General features: G+C 40.4%; 2 protein-coding genes across 3 annotated transcripts; one reads left to right on the forward strand and one right to left on the reverse strand.

Moving 5' to 3' along the window:
- Positions 1-1,294: 1,294 nt before the first annotated feature.
- Positions 1,295-17,495, reverse strand: mia3 (MIA SH3 domain ER export factor 3). Of its 2 annotated transcripts, XM_037085586.1 has the most exons (28): positions 17,280-17,495; positions 15,993-16,126; positions 15,806-15,892; positions 13,577-15,677; positions 11,544-11,873; positions 11,163-11,293; positions 8,243-8,374; positions 7,942-7,963; positions 7,764-7,852; positions 7,578-7,655; positions 7,277-7,387; positions 7,116-7,187; positions 6,919-7,023; positions 6,694-6,816; positions 6,499-6,586; positions 6,340-6,392; positions 6,121-6,211; positions 5,867-6,005; positions 5,505-5,667; positions 5,381-5,416; positions 5,193-5,260; positions 4,448-4,533; positions 4,071-4,184; positions 3,346-3,408; positions 3,211-3,257; positions 3,058-3,126; positions 2,246-2,630; positions 1,295-2,069 (listed from the first exon to the last, which is right to left on the reverse strand). In XM_037085586.1, exons 1-28 carry the CDS (start codon positions 17,398-17,400, stop codon positions 1,813-1,815), a joined length of 5,295 nt encoding a protein of 1,764 aa, XP_036941481.1. In that variant the 5' UTR covers positions 17,401-17,495; the 3' UTR covers positions 1,295-1,812. The 2 variants fall into 2 exon arrangements, with proteins under 2 accessions (XP_036941481.1, XP_036941482.1); XM_037085587.1 differs by lacking the exon at positions 3,058-3,126.
- A 1,117-nt stretch (positions 17,496-18,612) lies between these two features.
- taf1a (TATA box binding protein (TBP)-associated factor, RNA polymerase I, A) lies at positions 18,613-23,975 on the forward strand. Its single transcript, XM_037085602.1, has 11 exons — positions 18,613-18,870; positions 19,345-19,503; positions 19,849-20,012; positions 20,277-20,390; positions 20,495-20,693; positions 20,919-21,040; positions 21,339-21,497; positions 21,747-21,813; positions 22,101-22,224; positions 22,330-22,484; positions 23,007-23,975. The coding sequence occupies exons 2-11, from the start codon at positions 19,386-19,388 to the stop codon at positions 23,033-23,035; spliced, it is 1,251 nt and encodes a 416-aa protein (XP_036941497.1). The 5' UTR covers positions 18,613-18,870; positions 19,345-19,385; the 3' UTR covers positions 23,036-23,975.
- The last annotated feature ends 1,852 nt before the right edge of the window (positions 23,976-25,827 follow it).

The raw sequence follows: 25,827 nt of genomic DNA on the forward strand, positions 1-25,827 counted from the left end.
TTACTTTCCTTTTACTTTATTTCTCAATCTGATGTACTTCTTTCTCAAAATAACAGCATACTGTTGATAAGCAGGCCAGGCTTTTTCTTCAGGCTTGCTGTCATGAGCTCTTAAGAAACACACTCTCTTAATGGTATTATTAAAAGGTCAGTTCACTGAAATTACAAAAAAAAACAAGCCAACATATTTTTTTTTTACTTGCCTCTTGTTGCATGTAGCCCAGCAAACAACCAGCATTGCTCACAAAACACACATGAATACTAAATCCTGTTAAAATTAAATCATAAAACTCTAATTTCCTAACAGATTTTATTGTGCAATATAGTTTTATGTCGGATTTATTTTATGAGCCATGTTCCACAGCTGGTGTTGGTATATTTGGAAAGAACTGGAGCAGGTGAAGGTTTTTTTTTCCTGGTGGTCTTTGTCTAAGTCTGACCGCTTCTGTGTTTATGACTTTATAATGGGTGAAAAGAAAGTTATGCCAGGATAATTTTTAAGGTAAGTTCCTTACATATTTCACATTCACAGATGAAAATAAATGAAATAGGAACTTAAAAAGAAATATTATCCTGGCAAAACTTGACATAACAAAGGACAGCAAACAGTCAGACTTTGAATTTCAGTATAGATCAATTAAACCTTGAGCAAGTTCTGAAATTCCCCTCTCTGAGATTTCAGTAATTAAGCAGTAACACATGGCTACAAAAAACCCAGAACTCTTAAAATCTGGCCAAGTTAAATCAGTTGCCTGCACGGCTCAGTGGAAGAAAAAGAGACAAGATTTTTTTTGGTTGTTTGGGTAAACTGATCCTTTAAGCCTCTTACATCTATCTATCGTAATCTATCTAAATATAGCGTCACTCAGTGTTGTGGTCCTGAGACAATGTGCCCTAATGCCCCAGATTTGATATAATCACTCACAATACCAGACAAGGAAACGTCCAACCTTGTAAGTACTACAACAGACCGACCACAGGAGCTGAATCTCTGAGCTATGAGACCATGGTTGTATCCGTTTGGATCAAAGTGATAAACATAAAAGTCAAACAGATGACAGATGTCTTGAATTATTACTGATATTCTACCAGTCTGTTTCTGCATCTCTGTCCCGACACACACGAAACTCGAAGACAGGAAATGATGATCATGAGCAGAACTGAAGTTGATGTATGAGCACAGATGTATGCCTTATTTTTTTCTCCAAATAAAGCAAAGGTCTTAAGAAACATGTTAAAAAATAGTCTGTGTGAAAAGCATCTTGTAAACTGCACCCCAGTTGATAACATAACACTGACAGCTTTTACATTCTTTATTATTAAAAGTTCTACCAACATAGTAAAATAAGTTATACATCTGGCCATCAAATTACACATTTTGCTTTACAGTCGGTTCTAAAGCAACAGCTTTGGGAAGTGATGGTATTCCTGAAATGCTAGAAGCTAAAACTCCCTCCTGTTTCTCCTTTTTTAAAATAATTTCCACAGGAAATGACATTAAAAAATTCGCCCCTTAAAAATCATTGCTATATGTATTTTTTAAAAGATCAACAGAAATGAAAACCCTCTGGCTTATAATGAATTATTATTGCACAATAAGCAGTTTAGAAAAGTGGTAACCCTCTTTAACTCAAGTTCATTCAGACACAATTATTGATGATGCTTTAATTAAGGACCATGTTTTTTTTTTTAATAAACATTTGCGGCTTTTCTTTTATAAATGAAATAATCATGACCTATTCCTCTGGATCTTGGTTGTTAATGTGATGCGTTCGGGGTAAGTTCAAGTCCTCTGCCATAGCTGGTGGCATCTTTAAGGCTTGACCATGGCTGGCCTCGCTGAGTCCTGAGGGGCCTCCTGCTTCACATGCAGGTCCTGTCCAGGGCCGCTGTGAGCTCCTGCTGAGTTCTGGAGGGCATCGTGAGAAGGCTGACCGTAAGCATCACCATGTGCAGGATGGGGAGGGCCACCTGGGGGCAGGTTCATAGGTGGGCCCCTGTGGTCAAGTGGTCCTGCGTAGCGCATGTCAGGAGGGATGGGTGGACGTGGTCCCATAGGTCCACGGACACCTGGATGGAACAATTGAGAAGAGAAATATTAATGACATGATGGGGAGAGACAGGACGAAAAAACAGCAAAAAAATAACCGACAGATTTCTTAGCCTATATTTGGGTCTTAACGCTCAAACTAACCAGCACTACTCAGTGGTGTGATGATGTGCTGGAAAGAAAGAGCAGAACGCACCGTGTGGTGGAGGCATCGGCCCAAAGTGATGAGGCGGAGGGGGACGGAAGTGTGGCGGTGGTGGACCTCGAGGATCAATGACATGTCCAGGGCCTGGCCTGGGGTGGAAGGCATGTCCGTTGGCAGGTCGAGGCCCAAACTCTCCTCCCATTGGTCCAGGCAGGGGCATACCTGGGTGTCCGTTGGCTGGAAGAGGCGGCCCATGAGGACCAGGCGGGAGGTGATAGAGGCCGGGTCGTGGCGGTCTGTAAGGTCCAGGAGGTGGCAGACGGCCGTGGGGTCCAGAAGGGGGGAGCTGGTCATGGGGCCCGGGGCCGGGTGGAGGTCCTTGGGGCATGGGGCCTGGCGAGTCCCTGATCGGAGATACTAGGAAGGATCCAGGGCCCTGAAGAGGACAGATAAAATAAAAAAAAGTGAATGTGTTGGTCCTGTGAATGATGGATTAAAATGTCAGTCATGCAATGAAGATTCACAAACCAGTTTACTCCCAGCAAAAAATGCATTTTGCCAGGGCTCAATCACATGACCAGTAACCACACACCATGATTATTTGGATGAAAAACAAACCACTCACATTGATTTAACCTCTGACACACATACTTGCAACATTCACAGTTTCCAAGATTCATTTCATCTTAAGTTTAGATCTGTTGAGTGCTGTGAGGACAGGTGAAACCACACACTCAGCCCAAAAAGTTAAGTCATCCCCAGTGAAGCAAGAACACCTCGAATCTCCTCCCAGATGCAGCTTTAGGGAAGAGTGGGTGCGGGCATACACCTTCACACATGGGCTGAACAGCCTCTATACTCACTGGCTCTGGACTCTCTGTGGAGGCCTCAGCCTGTGTCTCTGCTTTTATCTGTGGATCTACTGCTTGTGTCTGTTTTAGAGCAAGGACATACATAACAGACATGTAGGTAGGAAAGTATAAAAATGAATCTGATCAGGTTAGAGAAACACTTACAGATCCGTCCATGTTAGCAGGTGAGGAGCTACGGGGGCCCATCATGTCTGAAAGAGGAGAAGCAGCACATTGTTGGAGGGAGGTTTAAAAACGAAAGGTAAACTCTTTAGAAAACAGAGACTGCAGAGGACGTACCCATCCCAGATATGTGTTTGTTGTCAGGGTAACGGCCATGTGGGTCTGATGGAGGTCGTGGACCTGAGGGGAGAAGAGAACAAGATGCAATGAAGGAGGACATCTCTCAAGACTAGAGCACTTTTCCAGGAAAGACACAGATATGAGAAAGAAATGCAGAGGAAACTAAAAGGGAAAATCTTGGTCATCTCTACTCGAGGACAATCTAAGAGGAACAAAATGTTCTGGATGAGTTTAAAGCCCCTGAAAACTTCTGAAATTGAATTCTCTTTAATTAATTGCTACAAAAGCAAAGACCAAAAGGTAATACCTGAATAAGAAAAATCCAACCACTTAAAATTTGGCTTATCTGCTTCATCAGAACACTCATGCTTAGATTAAGAAGCTGAATGAAAAAACATGTTTTCGGGGGCTTTAAAGAACAAAAAGGTGAAGCAGATTTGAAAAGCAGCACAAGAAAAGAGCCTCCATGTTACAGACATTTCTAAATGATTCAACTGAAAGACACAAGAGCAGGAAAACGGGAGTTGAAGACAGGAACCAGGACGATGTAAGGCACACTGGGAAGAAATAAAAGGAAGAACTCAAGAAGGTGAAAGGGCTGAATGAAAAAGAAGTAGTCAGGTGTGTAAGAGGAGAAAGTGAAGGACACCAGGTTGCAGCAGAAGGATGGTGTCCAACAGCGGTGAAGATCAGAGAAAGTGAAGTAATCCGCTGGGACTCACCATACGGGTCAATTCTTCGGCCCACTGGGGCAGAGGGAGGGCGCCTGGGACCCTCTATCATTAGTGGAGGGGATGGTGCACCCCCACTCACAGGAGAGGGACCATATGAATCACCTGTTATGATCAAACCATCCATTTACTTAAGGGAAACGAGCAGCTGATAATACGCAATTTATGAAAACAGAGCTCCTCGTTTCAGGCTCTCACTTCGAAGTGACAAATGTTCAACTACAACAACCTCCTTCTTTCACAAAAACAAAATGCAGGAAAAAGGAAATGCACAATTTTATTAGAGAGCAACTTCTTCTTAAAGCTCTGGAGGATTAGAACTATCCCAATAAAAAGACAACAACAGGCAGGAGTTGTGGGCTGGTTACCTTGGCGAGGGCCTGCATTTTGTCCGGAGTTCGGTCTGAAGAGAGGAGCGCGGCGCTCATTCAGCTGGGAGGTCAGTACAGCCAGTCTGTTATTGGAAAGAAAACAGGTGAGATGAAAGTAAGTGGTGCAAGCCAATTTTTATTTTCATTATTGATTAATCCGGTGAGTTTTTTTTTTTCATTAAATCCCCCAGAGCCCAAAATGACCCCATCAAACTACTCCTTTTGTCCAACCAGCCACCCTGAACCAAACCATACTGCATTTACAATGAGATTGCAGAGAAAACACTCGCAATTAAGGAGCTGAAAAAAGTGATTTTGCTTAAAGGTCAAGTCCACCCATTTTATACACTGAAGTGTGTTTACATGTCTTGGGAAGTATGACTGCAGGTATGAAAATATTTTTTCTGGGTCCAGACAAAAGTTGCATGTAATCTGATAAATTTCATCCAGAGATGTCACTCAGTAGCTAAAATGCATTGTGGGTAATGTAGCCGCCAGGTATAGAAAAGTACTGTTAGACTGGTTATGGACAATTTAACAATTTATTCTTCTATTTCAAAACCTGGTACCCAAAATGCAACTTAACCATGGAGTGACATCACTGGAGGCAATTTATCAGATTACATGCAGATTCCTGTGTAAAATTGGTGGACTTATCCTTTAAACTTCTGCCGTACAATCCAGAACCCTTCACACTTAAGAAAAACAAACAAACATTTTCTGTTATTTCTTTCACACTTACTTTTCACGGAGCTTTGATGCTTCGAGCTTCTCTTGATTGAGAGCTCGCTCTGCATTACGAGCATTTACCTGGAGACAGAATGAAAACTTAATGTGCAGGTAGAATCTCATTATTGAACTGAAGGACACTTTATCTATTTAAAGCAAAGTGGCATTAGTACATAAATGATCTCAATCTGTGTAACATACCCAGTTGGAGTGAGTTTTGTTTTCCTGTTCTTTTATCTAAAAAAACAGAGCAAAACATTCAGTCAAGATTTTCTCTTTTACTTGCCCATTTAAAAATAAATATATCATCATTCTGAGAGTCTACCTGCTCTTTATAGACTTCCTCAGTTTTCTTCATCTGCTCCTCCATTTCATTAATGCGCTGCCGTAAGAGTTTAACCTGCTCCTCGGCTTCGACAGCTTTTCCTCCCACCTCAGTAAGCATATTCTCTTTGCTGCGTCGCTCCAACTCTTCCTTGGTTAATCTCCTGTGAAGCCACAGAAACAAATCTTTTAACGTCAGTAACACATCTTCTCCACTTCAAAGACACATGATTTTAATCAGGAGATGTTTGACTGGATAATGCTAAAGCAGTATAGCTTATTCATATTCATGTTGGTGGAAAGACAGCAGATTATTCTTCAGAAGCTGATAAAAGTGTTGATTAGCTGTCACGGCCCACTTACTGCTGCAAGGCGTTTTCCTTCTGCTGATACATTTCAACCATGATTTCATTTTTCTGCTGAAGGATTTTGAACTGGTTTTCAACATGGCTCTTCTCGCTTTTGAGGGTTGCGATTGCGTGCTCGAGCTCCTGGTGTTGCTCTGTTTGAAAATACAACCATGTGTTTAGAGAGAGACAGGATGAAAGTCATTCAGAGGCTTCTTGTTAATGCAATTATGTGAAAAAAACAAACAAAAAAAAACATAACCAACAAACCTTCCAGTGACTTTCTAGTCTTTTCTTCATTGAGCAGCTTGCTCATGAAGCGGTCACGCTCTTCTTCAACCACAGAGAGAGTGGTCTGGACCTGATTTGGAACATTTAAAACAAAAGAAACACATTCAAGTAAAATCAGATCAAGACTTACAAAATATCAGTATTAATATCGGTCTTCCAGTTCTAACTACAGTGAGCTTTGTTATCTTGACATCTTACCCGAGAAACATCCATCATCTGTTTGATCCGGTTCTTTATGGCTGTCTTCTTGTCTGAAAAGACATTTAAAGCTTGTTAACCACTTGGTAGGATGCTAAACATCATTCATACTGCGACTGACAGCAATAGCACAGATGCTGAAGTTAGTAACAGACTCACCAGGTGCAAATTCTCCATTGGCTAAAACTTTGTTGTCACCCTTTTGGGAATCACAAGCATCCAGGTCTGCCAGAAGTTCAGACAGCACCTGCCAGGAGACATTTTAAAGTGGGGGTTAGTTAATAATTTGATGCAACTAAATGTACAACCATGACACACTGTGATGGTAGTTTTCAAAAGAAAGACAACTCTGACCTCTACGTTGTGATCTTTGAGCACCACAGAGTCCTCCAACTCTTTCTGGGCTTTCTGATAGACTTTAATCTGCTCGTTCAGCTCCTTATGTTTGTCCTCCCAGCCCTTGATATTGACTTTTAGCTGTAAGAATAGGGAAAATCATGAGTGGCTAAGGAAAACAATATGTAGAATTTTGCTTTTCATCAGATCATAATTTAAGATTCAGTCTACATGTTGTCTTACAGTTTTATTTTCTTCTTTAAGTGCTGCATAATCTTTCTCAAGACATTTATGCTGAACGTTTCGGGCATCCTCCCGTATCTTGGCCTCATCCAGGAGGACAGTAGTCTGTGATAAAGACATGCAGATAATAAGAAAAGCTGAAACCAGAAGCTTCATGAAATCTTGCAATGTGGGGGAGATTATGCAACGACTCGTACCTTAGCGAGAGCTTCCTGAATCTTTTTCCTGCTGAGCTGTAGCTTCTCGTTTGACTTCTCCAATTTCTCAATCTGTTAAAAAAAACAAAAAACAGTCATCATGAATCTGAGACTGTGACACTTGAAGCTATGACAGGAAGTTAAAAATATTAAATAGTTACCCTGGTTTCATTTTGCAGACAGTTTGCCCTCTCCTCTTCAAGTAGTTTCACATATTTGTTCTTTTCCTCTGCCATGTTATTGTTCAGTGTCTCTGCCTCCAAAACTTTACTCTGCAAAGAGGAAATAAGAGAAATTTCACTGACAGTTTGTTGACAAAATGAGAAGCCATTTTAAGTTGATGACCAAATGACACAAATCATCCTTAAGCAGTTTAAAGATACAGTAGGGACACTTCCTCATTCTTAAAAAAAATACACACACCATACGATTAAATAGACAAAAACAATCCTTAACGCTTACCTCAAGGTCTTGTATTCTTTTCATTGTAGTACTAACTTTTTCTTTTGACTGTTTTTGACTTTCTTTCAGTTTTTCAGCCTTTAAAAAAGAGAAAGAAAAAAAAACAGAAAAACAATTAAGAACAAAACATTCACGTTAATCAAAAGTAACTTATAGATATTTGATCACATTTTATTTGAAGCTCACCTGTTTCTGGAGCTCAGACATTTTGGTGACAGCATCATTCTTCTCTTTTTTGAGTGCCTGAATTTGTTCTGCCAGCTTTTTTTCATCCACTGTGACAACAAAAGTATAAAATCTTTTAGACTTAATGCTTCTGAATTTCTCTAATGCAATGCAAAATGAAAAAACAAGGAAGACTCACCAAGGTATTCTCTCTTCTTCACCTGAACACGTTTGAAAAAGAGATAAAGAAACAAATAAGTGGATTAGCTGAGATCAGTTTGAAGTCTGATCAACAGAGTTTGTAGCAGCATGATCATCAAGGAGTAATGTAGCTTTATCATGTAAGGAATCAAACAGTGACACATTTAATAAAAGGTTGATCACATCTTCACAATCAAAACCAAATTAAATCTAATTTTATGTAATTTCTTCTTTTGTTGTTGGCACTTCGTAACACATAATTTGAGCAGAGATGAGAGCAGCAACAGTACAACACTCACTGCCAACACGGTCCTCCAGAAGAAGAGCGTGAAGGTCACTACTCCAATCAAAGTGGTGATGACAACAGCTTGCCAAGGACAGCCATACAAGGTTTCCCCCGGCTTCCACTCTTCTGGGAGTAGTGAGATAATCTGATGGCACACAAATATTCAAGAGCAATCAAAGACAAGGTCAGAAGTAAGAAATGCAATAAATGAGGGGAGAAATGTTATTGTTGCCCTTCTTACTGTGATTTAAATCTGAACATCATGAAAAAACTAAGAATAGAGACAGAATCAATATTTGTTCAGTTAGACGCTCCAGTGAACCTACAGGAGGTTAAACCTCAAGACAACTTCTAATGTTTACCTGTTCCCTTGTAGACTCCGTATTCAATAATGCAAATGTGATGAAAAACAAATTAAATGAGTGATCTGTTGCTCACAATGAGAAGAAAGCTTGTCAAGATATCAGAGCATCAACATACAATAATAATAAAACCAGGTACAGTAGCAAGCAATGTCCTCACACCGCAAGTATTTCAGGTAGTGTCACAAGAGCGAATTAAAAAATGGAAAGTTGTTGTTGTAATCTTCTGGCGTCTAGTGATCCTTCTGTTTGTTTCTATTTACTCCCAATGACTGGCCACATATTATTACATTGTGACACCATTACTATAGAGGGTATTTGGCTATTACTGTTAAGGAACGTCACTGGGACAGGAAACCAATTTCTAATGCCCAATTCCTACTTCCTATTTCAAACAGCGATCATTTAAACCACAGGTGGGGTTTAATTTCCACTTAAACAATTCAATATCATCAGCCAAAATGGAGCATGGTGTGACCACCAGCTGAACCAAGCAGACCTCTGCTTATTGCACCAGCCACAAAGTAACCTTTGAACTGAGCATGAGGCCATTCAAACAGGAACAAACACACTCTATGGCTGTAATGAAATGAGGGGATTACAAATTAATCACCAGCACACATTGTGTGGAGGATTTAGCATGCCCTCTTCAGCCCTTCTAGTCAGTTGCATTTTAAAAGTTTATAATTTCCAATATAGCAATGCAGATAGACAAGACTGTAACCATACAGTATTTAAGAGCATTTAAACTCATCTAAACAGAAAAGAAGATATTAGATGACTCATGTGGAAGTTAAAGACCTTTTGTCAACATATAAGGCGCAACATCTCCTGCATGCAGCCGTTTGGTGAGTAAATAACGTTTGGGTGATGTCCATTAGCCATATGCTCAATAACACGTAAGCAGGCCGAGCTAGCACAACAAATATTACACATAAAACTCAGACAAACTATTTTTTTTTCACTTACATGTTGCAGCTGCTTGAGAAAAAACACGTAAACATGATCCGGTTCCATTACAGGTCGGGGTATTGTATCACTCTCCATGCCAGCCTTTGAAACAGGAGCGGAACTAGCTCGAGTATGCTAGTTTGACAGATATTAGCTTGATAGCACGTCACCGTTACCTATCCTCTAAGTTAAGTATGCGGTGAGGCTAACGTTAGCTGTTAGCGTTAGAGGCAATACGGTCTGAAATATAAGAAATTACGTCCTTAAGAACCACGACAACGATAGACAATCGAGACAGTTGCTGAGTAGGACTTGGCAACAACAGCTGGCTAACAGAAATTACAGATGACTCGTCGTATCATTCACTATCAGAAAATCAGGCGGTGAGCCGGAGACGTTAGCTGAGCTGGAGGTTCAAATGAGGGCAATAAATGAAGTACAAAAAGCGCTCAGGAAGCTAAATTAACGTGACAGCATAGAGTTCATCTTACGACTGTGACTTATGATAGATATCTGCCTTTCCATGCCACAATACGGCCCGCCGGGTTGTGCTAGTAGCCAGCTCAGCACCGGCTGTGTTGAACTTCAGCCTACACCACGACAGTCAACAAGACAGGGGGAGGGCCGCGAAGCGTTCAGGGACAATCGGAAATCTGAACTGACTCGCTGTAATTACTGACTTAATGTATGAATGCAGGGGAATCCAAGAGCTCAAAAAGCTTCACGAGAAATGGGACAGTTATTAGTGAACATATATATCTGAGGGTGTGTTCTTCATCTCCAAGTAATATTTGAAAAATTGTAATATCCAAACAAGATCTGAACCCTTTTGGGACATTCTCATTATGCCAGTATGATACCTATAAAATGAGGTGAGGATATTGAAATTGGACCAGATGTTCAGCTTCCTCAACCTCTTTTTTTCCCTCCCTTTTTTATGTCATTTTTTTTTTTTTTTAAATGGGAAACACTGTCCTATTTCTAATGTGTTTGCAGCATTCAGGCACAGTCAAATTTGCAGGAAATTAAAAGTTGGGAATTTTTGCCTCTTGTTCACTTCCATGCCATGCGAGTGACGGGGCAGATAAAACATCTGACAACGCAAGGCTGCAGCTATGATCAACAGCAAAAGGTGGAGCAAATAGAGGTCTGAGCATCACATCCTGCACTGCCCAGATTCAATATAAGACAGACCTGTAATGCTATTTATCCATCCAGATTGTTTTGGTGCGAGTAACTAAGTTTTGGAGAAATTAGCCTTCAAAATGTCTGTCTTCTCACAAATATAACGGGACTAAATGATGCTTGGCTTGTTTTACTCCAAAAAAGCAGTTTCATGTAGAAACAATTTTCTCTTTACTGAACCATCAACCATATTACTATTCACCACTCTAGCTAACTACATCAACTAACGTTACTGCTCAGCCAAGGAGTGTGCCATTAAAGTATACTTTCAATGCTGTCATAAGCACGTGCCTCTCATACCAAATCAACTGGTGAATAAAAAGGCCCTACAGGTAACTGACGATTTTGAAGTGGGATGTCCTTTTAAATGCTAACATTTAATCACTTTCGCAGATACAGCTTGCTTTCACAGTAGCTTATGATTCTTTGACCTACCTCCATCGTCCATTCTGTAATTTTACTCTTCACCATTGAAAGGATGCAGCCCATGTAAACAACTCCATTTGAAAATAATCCCACTTCTTCCTCTTGAATTTCAGGCACTGGTTCCATGGTGTCCACAGAGCCTGGTGGAACACAATTGACACATTAGTCAGTTCATGTGTGGTATGGAGAGAGGAAGTGACACGTTTTTTATCCAGTGCATTAGAAATAAATGTCATGTGATGATCAACAACAATCAAAACCAGGAACAAGCACAGAACTAAACAAATGTTACTTTAATGTGATAAACCAAAGGTAGTGGACCTTTACAGCCGACCTCAAGAGTGAAAAAGTCTTTAAAGATTAAAATGTTATGTCATTTAGCTTACTAACCTGAAGGTGAGGGATCAACCTCAACACCAAGGCCCATGTCCAAGGGATTTTCCAGGGTGGCTTGAGGGACTTTCTGCATCTCCTCTGACGCGCTGAAGCTTGGCTGACTGTCTTTGTTTTTATTAAAGTGTCTGCCATCCTCCTTCACACTGACATCCGGTCCACCGTGTACCTCATCCAAAACTATCTGCTCCTCGTTAGTCTCTGCTGGGCTTTCCTTGTGATCTGCTACTGTGAGGTTGTTGTCACTCTCAGTCTCAGGGGTGACGTCAACCTTTTCTTCTTCAACAATGTGGGGTGTGTCATCTTTAATGTGTAATTCATGTTCATCTACAACAACAATAAAATCAAATTAGGGCAATTAGGGATCAGTCAAGACGGTACATTTCCAGGTGTCTCCAAAATGTTTCTTATTAGAAAGGATTGGAGTCCTGATAGATTTATTATTTTTTTTTTACTTCATTTGAGCTGTTATCTTTATCATATTTGATCTAATGACAGCAGGTGTGGTCCATGGCTTGGTAACAAGTGCAGTGTTTGTTTAGTGGGAGGTCAGTTTAACTCTTTAATGTGAGAGTAAACACTGCAGGTCTAGTACAGTCATCAACAGCAATCAAACTATTTTAAATCCTGTGTGGCTGATGCAGGCAAGGGGTCAGCCAAAGCACGATACTGTTGGATCAAATAGCTCGGTGACATACTAGCTACCAAACTGAGAGTCAAATTATTTAACATTGCAGAACCCACAGAGCCTGAAACACAAGTGAATTGAGTAGAGCTGAAGTGACTATGAATAGAATGATTAGTAGATCCAAAGAAAATTAATTACCAGTTATCTCCCTAATTGATGAATAGTTCCAGACATATTCTGAGCAAAAACCTCAAACATATATTTTCCACCTTCTTAAATTATAGGATTCGATGCTTTCTTTATCATTTATGATGATAAAAAAAGAGTCTTTGGTTTTATACTGTTGGTTGGGCAAAATTTGAAGATGTCACAGCTCTGGGAAACTGTGATTACCATTTTGGGTCCTTTTTCATAACAACATATCGATTAACCAATAAAAAGGCCATTTAGTGTAGGAAGTGTGATTTCACCCTTGTTTGATTAGGTCTAGGCGATATACAAATACTGTGAAAGTTTCAAAACTCTCAATCCACAGAGAAACGCACACAGATGTATGTGAAAACTGTGCCTTAAATGAGCCATTAGAACTTCAATAATGTTGTGATGTCAAAACTATACTATCAACCCCCTCAGCCAAAAAAAAAAATCATCTACAGAGCTGATAGATGTAGCCTGTTCAGGCCTGTGAGAGCTGACCAATCAGAGCAGAGTAGGCTTTTTGGGATGGGGAGACAGACACTAAATTGGACTGCAGCAATGGATAGCGTATAAAAAATGTTTTTTGAATATCAAAGCAAATAAATATTTTCCAGTAGACATCCTAATTAAATGTCTAAACCTGAAAATGAGCATCATATGATACCTTTGAAATAATCAGCAGATCACTAGGTGTAAACTGAATCAACAACAACTGGGACAATATTTCCAGGGTTAAAAAGGGTGAGGTGACAAATAGCTGGTGAATGGATCTTCTCTTATTGTATGGCCAGGCAAAAACATGTTTTCCTTTTTTTTTTTTTTTTTGTTGCAGTGTTCCTTGCCTGCAGTAAAAACAGAAACGCGATAAACGTCACCTGAGACATGTCCTGATACCAGGTGAGAACTACAATCCCTTTTAACAACAATCTGGATATATCTGGAAACAAGATACCCTTCCTAACAGTGTCTGAAAGGACAACTCAGGGCGGCATGTCTGCTGTACCACGGTATCAAATTCTGCATTCACTCAATCTGCGAATCATAAGCTGATGCAGTAGGCTGTACTTGTCTGTGAAAGGCCACTATCAGTATCTAAATCAGAATGTGCAGTGGTAAGGCCTGACTCTACCAATCACAAAGAAGGCAATCCTACATGCTTTATCTATACCAGATACTCAAATTAAAATAATAACATCAAAGCTACCTTGGTCAACAGATGAGGCTTTCTCCATTGCCAAAGGCGCGCTGTCACTGGCTGTTGAATACTTCTGTCGCAGGCTGAACGCGAGCTCCTGGAAGTCATCCAGTATTTCAGTCTCCTCATCTGTGTCCATATGTTGGTTATAATGCTGTTTCGTTCCCTGGTCATCCAGCATCTTCTCAATCTCGTCCAGGATAGTGTTCTCAGAAGCTTCCAGGATGCCCTCCAGTGCATTTTCAATGTCTTGCGTGGTACCGGTGTGTGACAGGCGGGTGGCCTGCATTTCTATGTCCAAGTCAGAGAACATGGCTTCCACTCTGAAGAGATTCGCGAGACCCAGAAGCTTCTGGATCCGCTCCATTTTCTCCTCCGTGAAGTGATCTCGGAGAATAGTGAGTCTCAACACGCTATCGCTGTACTCTGGCTCTGGAGTCGACACAGTGGGCAGCGAATCTTCGGGTGAGGGTTTGTCAGAGTCTGTGCCATTTGACTGTGAGGAAAGAAGTGCATTTTCATCATCAAGTAATTCTTCCTTCTCCTCCTCTTTCTCTGCATCCATTACTTGTTCCAACTCCTCATGAATCTCTGGTTCCTCCACGGGTAATTCTGGTTGACTATTATTACTCTCTAAATCTGTGACTAAATGGTCATGTGTCTGATTAGGGAGGCTGTCTTCTATTGTTGTTTCATCACTATTGACATCTGAATTCTCTTTAGCGAGTGGGTCCAGATGTGTTTCAGTTTCTGCACCGGCCAATTCTTGATCAGTGGCCGTTTCGTTTTCTGCCAGTTCATTGTCGAAATCCTCATGCTGTTCCTTTGCAAAGTGACTGTCCTGTATACCTGCAGCATCATGGTCGTCCTCTGAATCTTTGAACACTACTTCCTCCTCCTCTTCTTCTTTGTGCTCAAAGGGTTCATCTGCTGTTTTAACACCTGACTGTTGAGCCTCAGGAACAGCAGAAGTATCCTCTTGTGATACTAGATCCATTGGTATTGTTTTCTCCTCTGTGGGTTTCAAGGTTTCCTCCAAAGTGTCCTTGGGTCCAATCACTTCCCCATCAGCCTCAGAGTCACTGTTGGCTTCTTCATTATCTGTCTTTACAAAGTTGAATGGAGGATCTTGATGAACTGGCTCTTCCTTCTCTGGATCTTCTGGTGTTTCTACTGAAACCAGTTTGTCCATATCTTTCTTTGCTTCCTCAAAATGCTGAGGGGTTTTTAAAGCAGCTTCTTCTTCCTCATCGTCGTCTTCGTCTTCCTCCGAGCTCACATCATGCGCTGTAGTTTCTCCCCCAGTTACAACTGCAAAGACAGCATCTCCAAATGTTGTCCACATGTTCTTCTCCTCTGTGGTCTCTGGTTTATGCTCATCTGTTGTTGGGGGACTCTGATGCTCTTTGAGGGGATCAGATGCTGGAGTATTTGCTTTTTTGTCAGAGAAAGGCAACAGCGGAGTTCCAACTATAACATCGACATCTTCTTCGGGAGGATCGTCCACATATTCGCTCTCCTCCTCTTCATATGGAGTTACATTCTTGGTGATGTCTTCATCAGTGGTGACAGCATCAAAAGTTGTTCCAAGTGTGGTTTTTAACTCAGGGATTTTAACTTCCTCAGAAATCGAGACTGGGTCATCTTCTGAAACAACATCAACTTTGACCAGAGAATTTACTTCAGATTTTGCAGGCGTATCTTTGGTTTCACTCGTCTCTGACCAAACATTTTCAAGAACAGACTTGTCTGGGTTTTCTTGCACAACTTCTGTGTCTTCTGCAGCTCTTTCAGTTGCTGCTTTGGACTCTACATTTTTTGTAAAAGGTAATTCAGTTTCAATTTCAGGTTCTGTTAAAGAGGCACTTTGATCATCTGGGACTTTATCAAGATCCTCAGAGCTATCATGAAGCTCATTTTGTGTTTCACTGTCAGAAGCCTCATCCTCTGATGGCTGTGTTTCTTCCTGTGCATTCTCCAACACTTGGCTTTGGTCAGATGTTCCCTTATTTTCACTATCATCCTCCTGCACTGAGGAGCCTAGGAGTAAATCTATGTCATAGTTGTTAAACCTATCAAAGCCAGTGTCAAAACAGACAAAATCTGTTTCCTGAAAAGAAGACAAAAAATGTATTTGTAAAAAATGTTGCATTATCATGATGATATTTTCAAGGCTCCATTGTATTCAGACTGCATTTTGATTAATTTATTCAGTGAGTCAGCAACAGATGTTCATACCTCTGCTGGAATTTCATGTTCTTTGTCAGTATAAATGTGGTTAACTGCAAGAAGATCCTTTGGGAAATAGCCAAAGACACTCCCGACCTGTCGACAAATGCAAGAAGAGAATATGTTGAGTATAAATAAAACAGCCTGAACTTAGATGTTTCCTCTCCGGATTAAATAATAACCATAGCATACTTACACTTCCGGCCCACATGTCGGTCCTTCTGCCTGACAATTTGTAGTATACATAGATAGTTTCAGATTTCTTGAAGGACAAAAACCGACAGTCTGGTCCTGAGAAATCTGCCACAGCTTTTCCCCGACAAAGAAGCACTGTAAGGCAAAATATCAAGCGTCAGCATCATTTCAGAAAGGTATGCTTTATCTAATTGATATTTCTCTCGTACTGCTTATTTCACGAAAGCCAAATGCCAAATAATAAAATGCATTCCCACGACACATCCAGACAAAATGCAAATAGAGATGCATTGATTGGAGGTTTAATGTAACAGCCAGAAATCCAACATTGTCACAAACAAGGAAAGAGTTATCTGCACGCATTGTTTAAGTGGCATGTGGGGGTAGCTATTAAAACCTAAATTTCCTTGTTTAAGTCATCCTATGTTGGTTAAAAAACATCTCATAAAACAGGAATGAATATCAAAATAAGTAATCTAGTAGCGCCTTTGTTTAATGTGTTAATCAGTCTAATCTTTTATGACTTACAACCAGCTTTCCCTGATGATATGTCTTCATGATCAAACTGTTTCTCATCAATTCCATAAGCCTTTTGTTTTGTTGTCAACACTTCCAGGATATTTTAGGTCACAACAGCTGTAACAATCCCCCCGGGCTTGTCCAATGTTTGGTTTTTCCCTGACAAAGCAACCTGGAACATAACCCTGTATTAAAAGCACGACAGTATCATTCCTCCATCAGTTTGTCGCCTTAAGCTAGCGTCAGATTTGAGGTAATTGCTGCCCAGAGGGAGGTTAGTTTGCGCTGAGTAGCTTTAGCATAAAGGTAAGAAGTCACAACCAAAGCCAGTGTTGCTTAGCAATAGAGCTAGCGAGGCTTGTACTTTGTTAGCTAATCTTAACTATTGTTTATTCAGGCGCTAGCAGAGTTTTTACCCAACAAGCCGGCCGGTGGCTAATTAGCTAGCTGCTAGCATTAGCTGCTTCACTATCGATCCATTGAGGCAGGCCGGAGCTGCCAGGCAACCAGCCAACTCTGGCTGCGTCTGAGCGAATAACCTTCCCAGGTTAAAGACTAACGTTAATGTTAGCCTCCCGTGGGTTTAATAAGCAGCACACAGCTCAACAGCATCACAACAACTCCCGGAGGATTTACAGATAGCAAATATCGACTGGCAACAGGTCAAGAGATAAGGCGCAGTTTATGGCTAGCTGTAGTATCGGGATACGGGAGGAAGCATCCCTGAAGACCCGCTGAGCTAACAGTCCCGACAAGCCTGGAAACTTACTGCTGCACTCCTCGTCGGCACATCTTTTAAAGTCGGAGAAACGTTTCTCCAAGGCTGCGGTGGAAATAAAATTAAATAAAAGTAATAAAAATCCTTGTCGGTAGAAGTGTTTTGCTGCCATGTTGGCAGTTTTGTGGACTGGCTTGGTTCTGCTGCTGGAGCATGAGCACTGGCCACAAGGAGCCGACACGTCAGCAGATCAGATCCGGCTGGGTGTAGGCACGGAGAGGTTTTCACAGCAGCAGGGATCAGGCTGCTTCAAGGGACTGTGGGAAACAATATGCCAGATAGATGCAGTGACAGAGAAACTATCTGCCTCAACGCTGATGGATCCAACACACATCCAGGCATTATGCACAACACTGGGTTTGTGAGAGTGAGAAACTGGGTTCCTTGTTATATACAACATGTCTATGACTATTCACTTATTACATTTAAACTGGTGCATCTTAATGTCATAAATCATCCCCAGCGCCCATGTGTAGTTTAGACTCAAGACAGTCGAAGATTAAGATGTTTATTGTTAACAACAACAATAACAAATAAGACAAACAAAAAACACAATACTTAATAATTCCACCTAACAGCCAGAGAAAGCAGAAAGGAGAATTACAAAAAAAATAAGGAAATAAATGTCTTATCTCAGGGTATCTTTATTATGCTTTTCAACATAAAGACAAATAACCACAACACAACAAACAACAGCCACATTATCACAGTCTCCATGCACACATGGATAAGGAAAAGCTAAGTCCCATTACAGTTGGCAGTTTTCAACAAAATAACATCTAAAGACAGAGAAGACAAAATAAGAAATTATACATTTGAATAACAAATACTAGTACTATCCATCTCACACCCTAAAAATTTTCTTTGTTGCCATACAGCTCTCCTTTCAACATAATAGTTGTCAGTATTTTAAACAGTACATCTAAAGTAGAGTGTCTTTAAAAACAATATCCATTTTACATTTAAATCTGTATGTTAGATATTCCATTGGTATTACCTCAAACATCAGTTTGTGCCAGCTATCAATTGCAGGTGGCGTATTATCCATCCACCCTGAGAAATAATGTTTTTGGGCAGCAAATGTTATCATACTCAATAGAAAATAGTAACTAGTGTCCTTTGAAAAATATATTTTGCCAATAAACAATTACATTCAGTCTGGATACTGGATAGATAGATAGATAGATAGATAGATAGATAGATAGATAGATAGATAGATAGATAGATAGATAGCACTGGCCTCTGGAAGAAGAAGAAGAAGAAGAGGAAGAAGAAGAAGACGAAGAAGAATGTGTCCCGCCTCTTCCGGTCATAATAACCAATAATCGTGTAGCTTTCTTCTCTACTTCCCTTGCTACTGTATTGAATAGCTTTCTACATGTGGACCTGCCACCAGTCTTCAATACAAGAAACAGCTCTATAACTGTCTTTTTTCGCAAGAATAACAGATATTCGAAGTCTGAATCGGCACCTCGTGTTGGACTTGAGTGTTAGCTTCCCGTTGCAGGTTAGCTTAGCCGTTGGTTAGCAGCTGCACATTGTTTACTTCCAGTGATATCTGAGTGGCGTTACCCCTCAGCAGGTAGGAACTGAGCTGCACTTATTTTACCCGAGATAAGTTTGCATATGTCTTTCCTGTCGAAATACACGTCATCTTGGTGTAGTTGATTTATTAGGGATAGTTTGTCGGGGGGAACGTTTATTCAACACTTTGCTAACAAAGCTATTAGTTCGTGAGTTGGCCTCAAATAAAACACCTTTACAAATGTAGAATGAAGTTACTGTTAACTGACTACTAAAACGCTGCCACTGGTCTTTCATTGTGTGTCAGTGTGCTATTACACCTTAATGAACTCCACACTATGAATGATACATCGATTAAGTGGTTAGTTGATTGTTGGTCATACAGAAAAGCAATCTGAAAACATCAGCTTGGACTTTAAATGATTGATAAAGCAACAGTTAAACATTCATGATTCATGGTGCTTGAGGCTGGGGAATATTTACGTCTTGTTAGTAAGTCGCTCACTGACGCGAATATCTTTTTACACCGCAGGAGAAAAGGCAGCTATCTCAGCTGAGTCTCTGTGGCTGATAATGGATGACTTGGAAAAAGAGCTCAGGCCTCTCGACGACTTAGAGGATTCCTCTGATGACAACTCTTCAATAGGAATTAAGAAGTCAAAGCTCCCTCTGGTTAATCCCATTTGTGAAGGTGAGTTGTACAGTACTTACATACGTTGCTCTACTTACATGTAGAACCCTTTTAAGAGGGACTGATCTGCTTACATTAACCTATTGAAGATATATAACGATATCTCTGTACATTTTTCAAGAGACCTTGGTGCAAAGTAGTCACAATTTATAGGATCCTTTTTGAAAATGTTCCTTTCTGTTATGTGCTTCAGTAAAAAAGGTCCATCGGTCATTTTTTACCCTTTTAAATATCCATATTGATATCACCATTAAAAGTCCCACATCACTTTGTGCCTATAGGTAATAATGTTTATGACAAATGCAATTTATGTCATCAAATTATTGTTTTGATTTTTATCTTTAGAGACACTGAAGGAAACCGGGTTTCACCGGAGTACGCGAGGCTGTCTGGAGCAGATCAGAGACGCCCTGCTGCATCATAGATGGCAAGAGGCAGCGGAGTACATGGCGTGTTACCCGCAAATGTTAGAGAACACGACCCACAGCGCAGTTCAGCAGTCTAAAGAGGTAGATTTGGTTTTGTCTGTGTTAATCTGTTTTGTATCATGCAGACTGGGATAGAGACACTATTTTTAATGTAACAGTCCAGTTACTGCCACAAGAGCCCTTTTTCTAAAAACATAATGGTTAACATTTTACAGTACTCCAGGCAAAATAGCTTTGCAGAGATTGCAAACAATTTGAGTCCTTTTAATGAATAAAGTATTGGTTAGCTAAACAATCTGATAAATCATCTTGATATTAAATCTCTTTTTGCAACTTCCAACCCAGCTTATTTGGAGAATCAGCACTGAGATCCTTCACCATCACCCAAACTCAAGGCTGGAAGACTACAACAACATCTATGAACGAATGAAACACTCTGGAGTTAAACATTACCTGATGGTATGTTGGCTGGTAGACCTGACGACATAGTGCACTGCCATGTTGAATTACTTTATTTTTACATTACTTCAACACATTTGAGACGTGTCGCTTTGCGTCTGTAGATCTGTCTGGAACATTCATTCCACCTGATGCTCAACGGCCACATCGAGGATGCAAAGCATCAGCTGTCTGTTGCTGAGAGTTGGAGGCATGGGAAGGAGTCAGCAGCTCAGTATCAGAACACTAAACTGATCCAGGCCTACAGGAGTTTACTGGATTACATCATCTGGTGTGACAAAAAGTTCACACACTCCAAAACTGGTAATATGAGACACTTCTTGACAACCAAAGCATCTATTATTCATTTATATCCATTACCAAGACATGCTGCAAGCTCCTCTGTGATCTCATACTGCCACCTTGTGATCAGACAAAGCAACTACTCATATAAAAAAAAAAGTTTTAGAGACTTTTGACTAAATGCCCACTGGTGCGATGGAATATTTTTGTCTCAAACGCAGAGTAAACTAGTCCTTCTGTTCTCAGATCATCATGACACTGGTGACAACCAAGACATGCACAGCTACTTCAGACAGGCCTCCGTGAATCTAAAGGAGATTTTGAAAAATCCTGGAGTCTGGGATCCCTTCATACTGAGTTATGTTGAGGTGAGCACTCAATCCCAGCTGCTTGATTTAATCAAAGAAGCATATACAAGTAATATCACACAGTGAAACAGAATAGATTCGAGCTGCAGCAATCAGTCAGCTGAAAGAAAATCAGCAGCAATCTTGATAATCGATTTATACTTCCTTCATTTCATTGCTACCAGTTCCTGAAATGCAATACATCTTGCTGTTCAACAAATCAAATGTTCCGTCAGACTTGTTCTTGTGGAATTTCAGGCCAAATTCAAGTGAAACGTCCCTGCTCCCTTATTGTTTAACCGTGGATGTATTTTAACAGATGCTGGAGTTCTACGAGGATCACGAGGAGGCTTTAAAAGTCCTGAATGATTATGCTTATGATGACACTTTCCCACCCAATCCCAACGCACATGTCTACCTGTACCAGTACTTAAAGCGGCATAATGCTACAGACAAGAAGCTGATTAAAGTACTGAAGGTACAACTGTTTATTAAAAGCACTGTAGCTAAAAATGAAGTGTATCTTTTCATGCTTGTATACGTTATTGAGTTATTGCTTGTTCCTAGTTTGGGTTACGGGCTTTGATACTGTAAACAGTATTTCAGTTTGTGTATTGCTGATATTTTAAAGACAGATATAAAAGTGTAATGATGTCAAACTGTGTACAAGTTATGATACAACCTTTGTTTAAACTTGTCCTTAAAATTTCTCTTCTTCACACTGCAGGTCCTTCATGTGTTGGTCCCAAGCCATGAGCTGATGTTGGAGTACAGCTCTCTCCTGCTTCAGTCAGGTAAAAGCAGGTTTGATTTAAATTAAATATCTATGATGTGGCCTAAAAGTTACATCTTATCAGGTTTTTATTGATATAAAAATTCAAATTCACGTGAGAAAAAGTTTAATTTGAGTTCTGTTTGATGAAGTGACTGAAACTGGAAACATCTAGTGGCTTTTGTATTTTATTTAAATTCATTTTTATGTTTTTTTGGTAAAAACACTCAAAATGTGTTAAATCCATGTCTTTGTGTAACGTTTCTTGGTTCCATGATGTCCATTATTGTTGTGTTTTGTTTTCCACAGAGAAAAAAAGTGACCACCAGAAAGCATTAGGAGTCATTCTTGAAATGCTGGACTTTGCCTGCTGGAGAGGCAACCTGGACGTGTGGAAGAGATTAAAAGCCATTATTCAGAAATTACAGTTACAGTACGTGAGCAGTGTTTGAGAAATTGAAACTATTTTTGGACACGTTAGCCTTTTTTTGATGTGTCATTTATTGTTGTTTTTCTGCACATTTGTGTGTTAAATCAGAGAGGACTGGAAGGATGTTGTCTCTGAAAAAATGGCTGCAAGAAAAGACTGGTGGCCTGCGCTGCACTTCACAAGATTCCACGCCAGTAAAGACTCTGAGGAGAACCCGGAGCTCAAGGAAGTGAAGGCATCACTGACAAAAATCCTTTGCCCAGGTAAGAAGATGAAGAAAACATCCAGAAGTGTATAAAATGACATCAGGATGTTAACTGTAACTGTGAACCATTACTTAAGTCAGGCCTGAATGTTACTGTAATTACACGGCAGGAGATTTTTAGACACGACATTGCCAAGTAATACTATTTCTTTGCTAACAGTCATAACATGCTAATTTTCAGAAAGATCATGCCAAATAAGTGTTAAACATTGTATTTTGTGGTATTCAGCATTTTACAATTCAAGGGAAGCCTGAAGATAAAACTCCACATGGTTATTGTTCACTGAAATCTAATGAAAATGACAGAACTTGAGAAATCAATAAAGCTGCAACAATTGATGAGTTGTCGACAATTAAATGAACCAGCAACTATTTTGATGATTGGTTTGAGGAATTTTTGAAGGAAAAAATAAATCAAAATTCTGATTCAGACTCAGTCAGATTCAAGACGCCATTTCTTACATATCGCACCTTCGGTGTAATGTTGCTTCACATTTCATCGATGTCTTTCTTCTTACAGACCTCACGCTGAAGTACTCAGCTGGATAGAAAACCAGTGGAGAAGGAACTTCTTTAGAGAACAACTCAGAACATCAACATCACATTGTGTCTTACAATGAAGAGATTCTGCTGAGATTCCGCCAGGAATCAACCGACGGTGGCGTTGCGATGAGGATCTCTATAGAGTTTTTAATAATGCACTTTATACATAAAGCTGTATGTGTTGCCATGGTCAAACTTGAAGCTCCATATTTTTTTTTTTACTTTATCACAAATCGTTCCTTCATGTTTGGTAAGTTGCATCCTGAGTTTTATCACAGATGCACAGACTGGATGGTCCACCATGTGGCGCTGTTGTTCTGTAGTTAGTTCAGTGGCGTTCAGTCTGGAGGCCACGACCACTTAAGTGTGGCTCTGAATGTTTATGCCGGTTTCATGGTTTCGCTAAACAAATTTAATGGAAGCCGAGTCAGCTGATCTTTGACTGCGTTTTTAAGGCCACAAATGAGTGTACACAACACACGACCCGAGGGTTTTTCTTTCTGTCGAGTCTGATGTCACGTGAGAAAAAAAAATGAACGCAAATGAACGCTTTAAGCAGCGTGATGAGCAGAAGTGGGACCGAGCACTGACAGGTGGTCTTGGCTGTTATCTTTGAAATGGTGAGATGTTTTCTCGAGTATTCGTGCTTTCCCTCGGAATCTGAGAGACGCCTGCATTAAAAGATCACAATTTCTGCAGTTTATTGTGCTAAAATTTTTCCACACAGTTTAAATCTATCACTGTCGAGTTCGAACATTTCAGTGTGCCTTTTACCTTGTATAATTTGATGCCATCTATCTATTCCTGTTCTGTGAAAGATAAAAAAAAAATTTCGTGCTAAAAATGTTTCACGATGTTGACCCTCCAACGCTGAGCTTACTCTCCTCCAGACTGAACCATGAAATAAAGCCTTGCATCCAGCAGCATGCCAATTTAATAAGTGAAAGTGTTTGTAATGATTCTGTTTCGGCTTGCCACAATGTTGGCCATGCAGCAACTCGCTCAGCCGTGCTCTCTCTCTCTCTCTGTGTGTGTGTGTGTGTGTGTGTGTGTGTGTGTGTGTGTGTGTGTGTGTTTCTCTTTTGCAGTCATTACATAAACCAAAGCCCAAAGCACTTGCCCGACCACAGGAGCAGCTGCAGAAGGGATCTGGGAATACACAACACATGTCGTTTGAAAATTCAAAACTCAGGGAGCGGCGAAGAGGATCGAGTTAGGAGCTGGTCGCTGCTTTGTGTCCTGGTTGTGACCTTTTATGAAGGTTTTTTTTTTTTTTTTTTCAGGGCTTTGAATGTTTTAATCACCTACACAGATGCTTGCAGTTGAAGCAGTCATTGCACTGCTCCTTCTGTCACGGAGCAGCTCTGCTGGGGGTTTGTTTTGTTCCTCAAGGACATCTTGAGCCCTTCAAGCTTGTTTTTTTTTTCTGACCAGACATTCACCTGCGTCAGGCCCTCAGTTCCTAACGTAGTCCAACTGAACATCACTCCACAAAGGAGCATCTTGGGCTGTCTCTCAACAGATCACAAGAGATTTTACATTTTTGATAAGTTTGATTGTTTTCACACCAAATTTGTCAACGAACATCTGGCTTGCTTTGGGCTTTGATTCATCTTCAGGCAAACCTCGAGAGCAGTGCGACCTCAGAGGTAGATGTAATCCAAAAAGACACTTGACAAAAAAAGGCAGCCATCAGCTCATTGTCACCTCCTGAGGCAGCAGCAGGAGTCTGGGGCAGGGCGTCCTCGCTGTTAACAAGGCTTTAACTAGAACTGCAGCTTTGGTTCCTGTGGTGTCCATGTGTGCTCGGTCAAGCCCATTTTCCAATTTCGTACGTCATCAGATGCACCTTAATGGTGCGCTATGCAACTTTTCTGCAGGCATATAAATGAACAGAGAGAGAGAGAGAGAGCTCTTCATACATGGAATAGCAATTTTCAAGCTTTAGACGCGCTCAAAATCCCCACGTTAACATTTGTATTTCAACATAAAAGCATAAGCTTGTATTTTGAGTTATGGTCGACAGGGTGTATAACTAAAACGATTACAGAAAAAGTCACATATTGCACCTGTGAAGTCTGATCTGACAAGAATAAGAGGTCAATCAAATGAGGCTTGGATTGGTGTAAAATTATGAAATTTTCTTTGTTCCAATTAAAGGGATAGTTCGGGTCCTCTGATGTGGGGTTGTGTGAGGTACTCATGTCTGGTCAGTGTGTCACCGGCAGCAGATGACCGTCAGCTCTCCCCCTGTGCGGAGAAGCAGTGCGTAGCACCGACAGGGAAGCTGAGCATTGTACTGCTAAATGGGGCCGACAGGGTGACGTATTTTAGCCATCTACAAGAAGGCCCACCTTAAAAAATACCTGTTTAAGTGGTTACCCACTGAACATTTTTGGTGCTTTACATTGTAGACTGGTGAATTTCTTCAAGTTAACGATGCAGTTTGACTTGTTTTAGTTCCGTGACAGAGAGAAAATTGAAATCAGAGAATACACATATCCAATATGGCTATTATTTTTTGTTTGGTAAGAAAAACGATTTCTTTTTCTAGATATTTTATGAGTTTATCTTGGTTATTTGTTAAGCTAACAGGACAGGTTGGGGCTAGCTGGTTAGCATTCTGGTAGATTCAGTAGATATCTCTTGAGCACGCTGCATAGATGTCTTTGAAATAACATCAGCCCTGTTGTCTGTTCTCACTCTGATGATAACCTTTCTTCATTTCTTTCAATTTTCCGAAACAGTCTTGCCATATCTGACAGCTTTCTGCCTTAAAATCAGCATCAAATTTAGCA

The sequence above is a fragment of the Acanthopagrus latus genome, chromosome 22, assembly GCF_904848185.1.
Source record: "Acanthopagrus latus isolate v.2019 chromosome 22, fAcaLat1.1, whole genome shotgun sequence".
Taxonomy (NCBI): domain Eukaryota; kingdom Metazoa; phylum Chordata; class Actinopteri; order Spariformes; family Sparidae; genus Acanthopagrus; species Acanthopagrus latus.

Coding starts and splice junctions, on each gene's coding strand:
- mia3 (XM_037085586.1), bottom strand. CDS start 17,400: ATGGCAGCAAAACACTTCTACCGACAAGGATTTTTATTACTTTTATTT. Junction 7,964..8,242: donor TCTGGAGGACCGTGTTGGCA/GTGAGTGTTGTA, acceptor AAACGTGTTCAG/GTGAAGAAGAGAGAATACCT. Junction 4,185..4,447: donor AAATGCAGGCCCTCGCCAAG/GTAACCAGCCCA, acceptor TGATCATAACAG/GTGATTCATATGGTCCCTCT.
- taf1a (XM_037085602.1), top strand. CDS start 19,386: ATGGATGACTTGGAAAAAGAGCTCAGGCCTCTCGACGACTTAGAGGAT. Junction 21,498..21,746: donor AGCTGATTAAAGTACTGAAG/GTACAACTGTTT, acceptor TTCACACTGCAG/GTCCTTCATGTGTTGGTCCC. Junction 22,225..22,329: donor ATTCAGAAATTACAGTTACA/GTACGTGAGCAG, acceptor GTGTTAAATCAG/AGAGGACTGGAAGGATGTTG.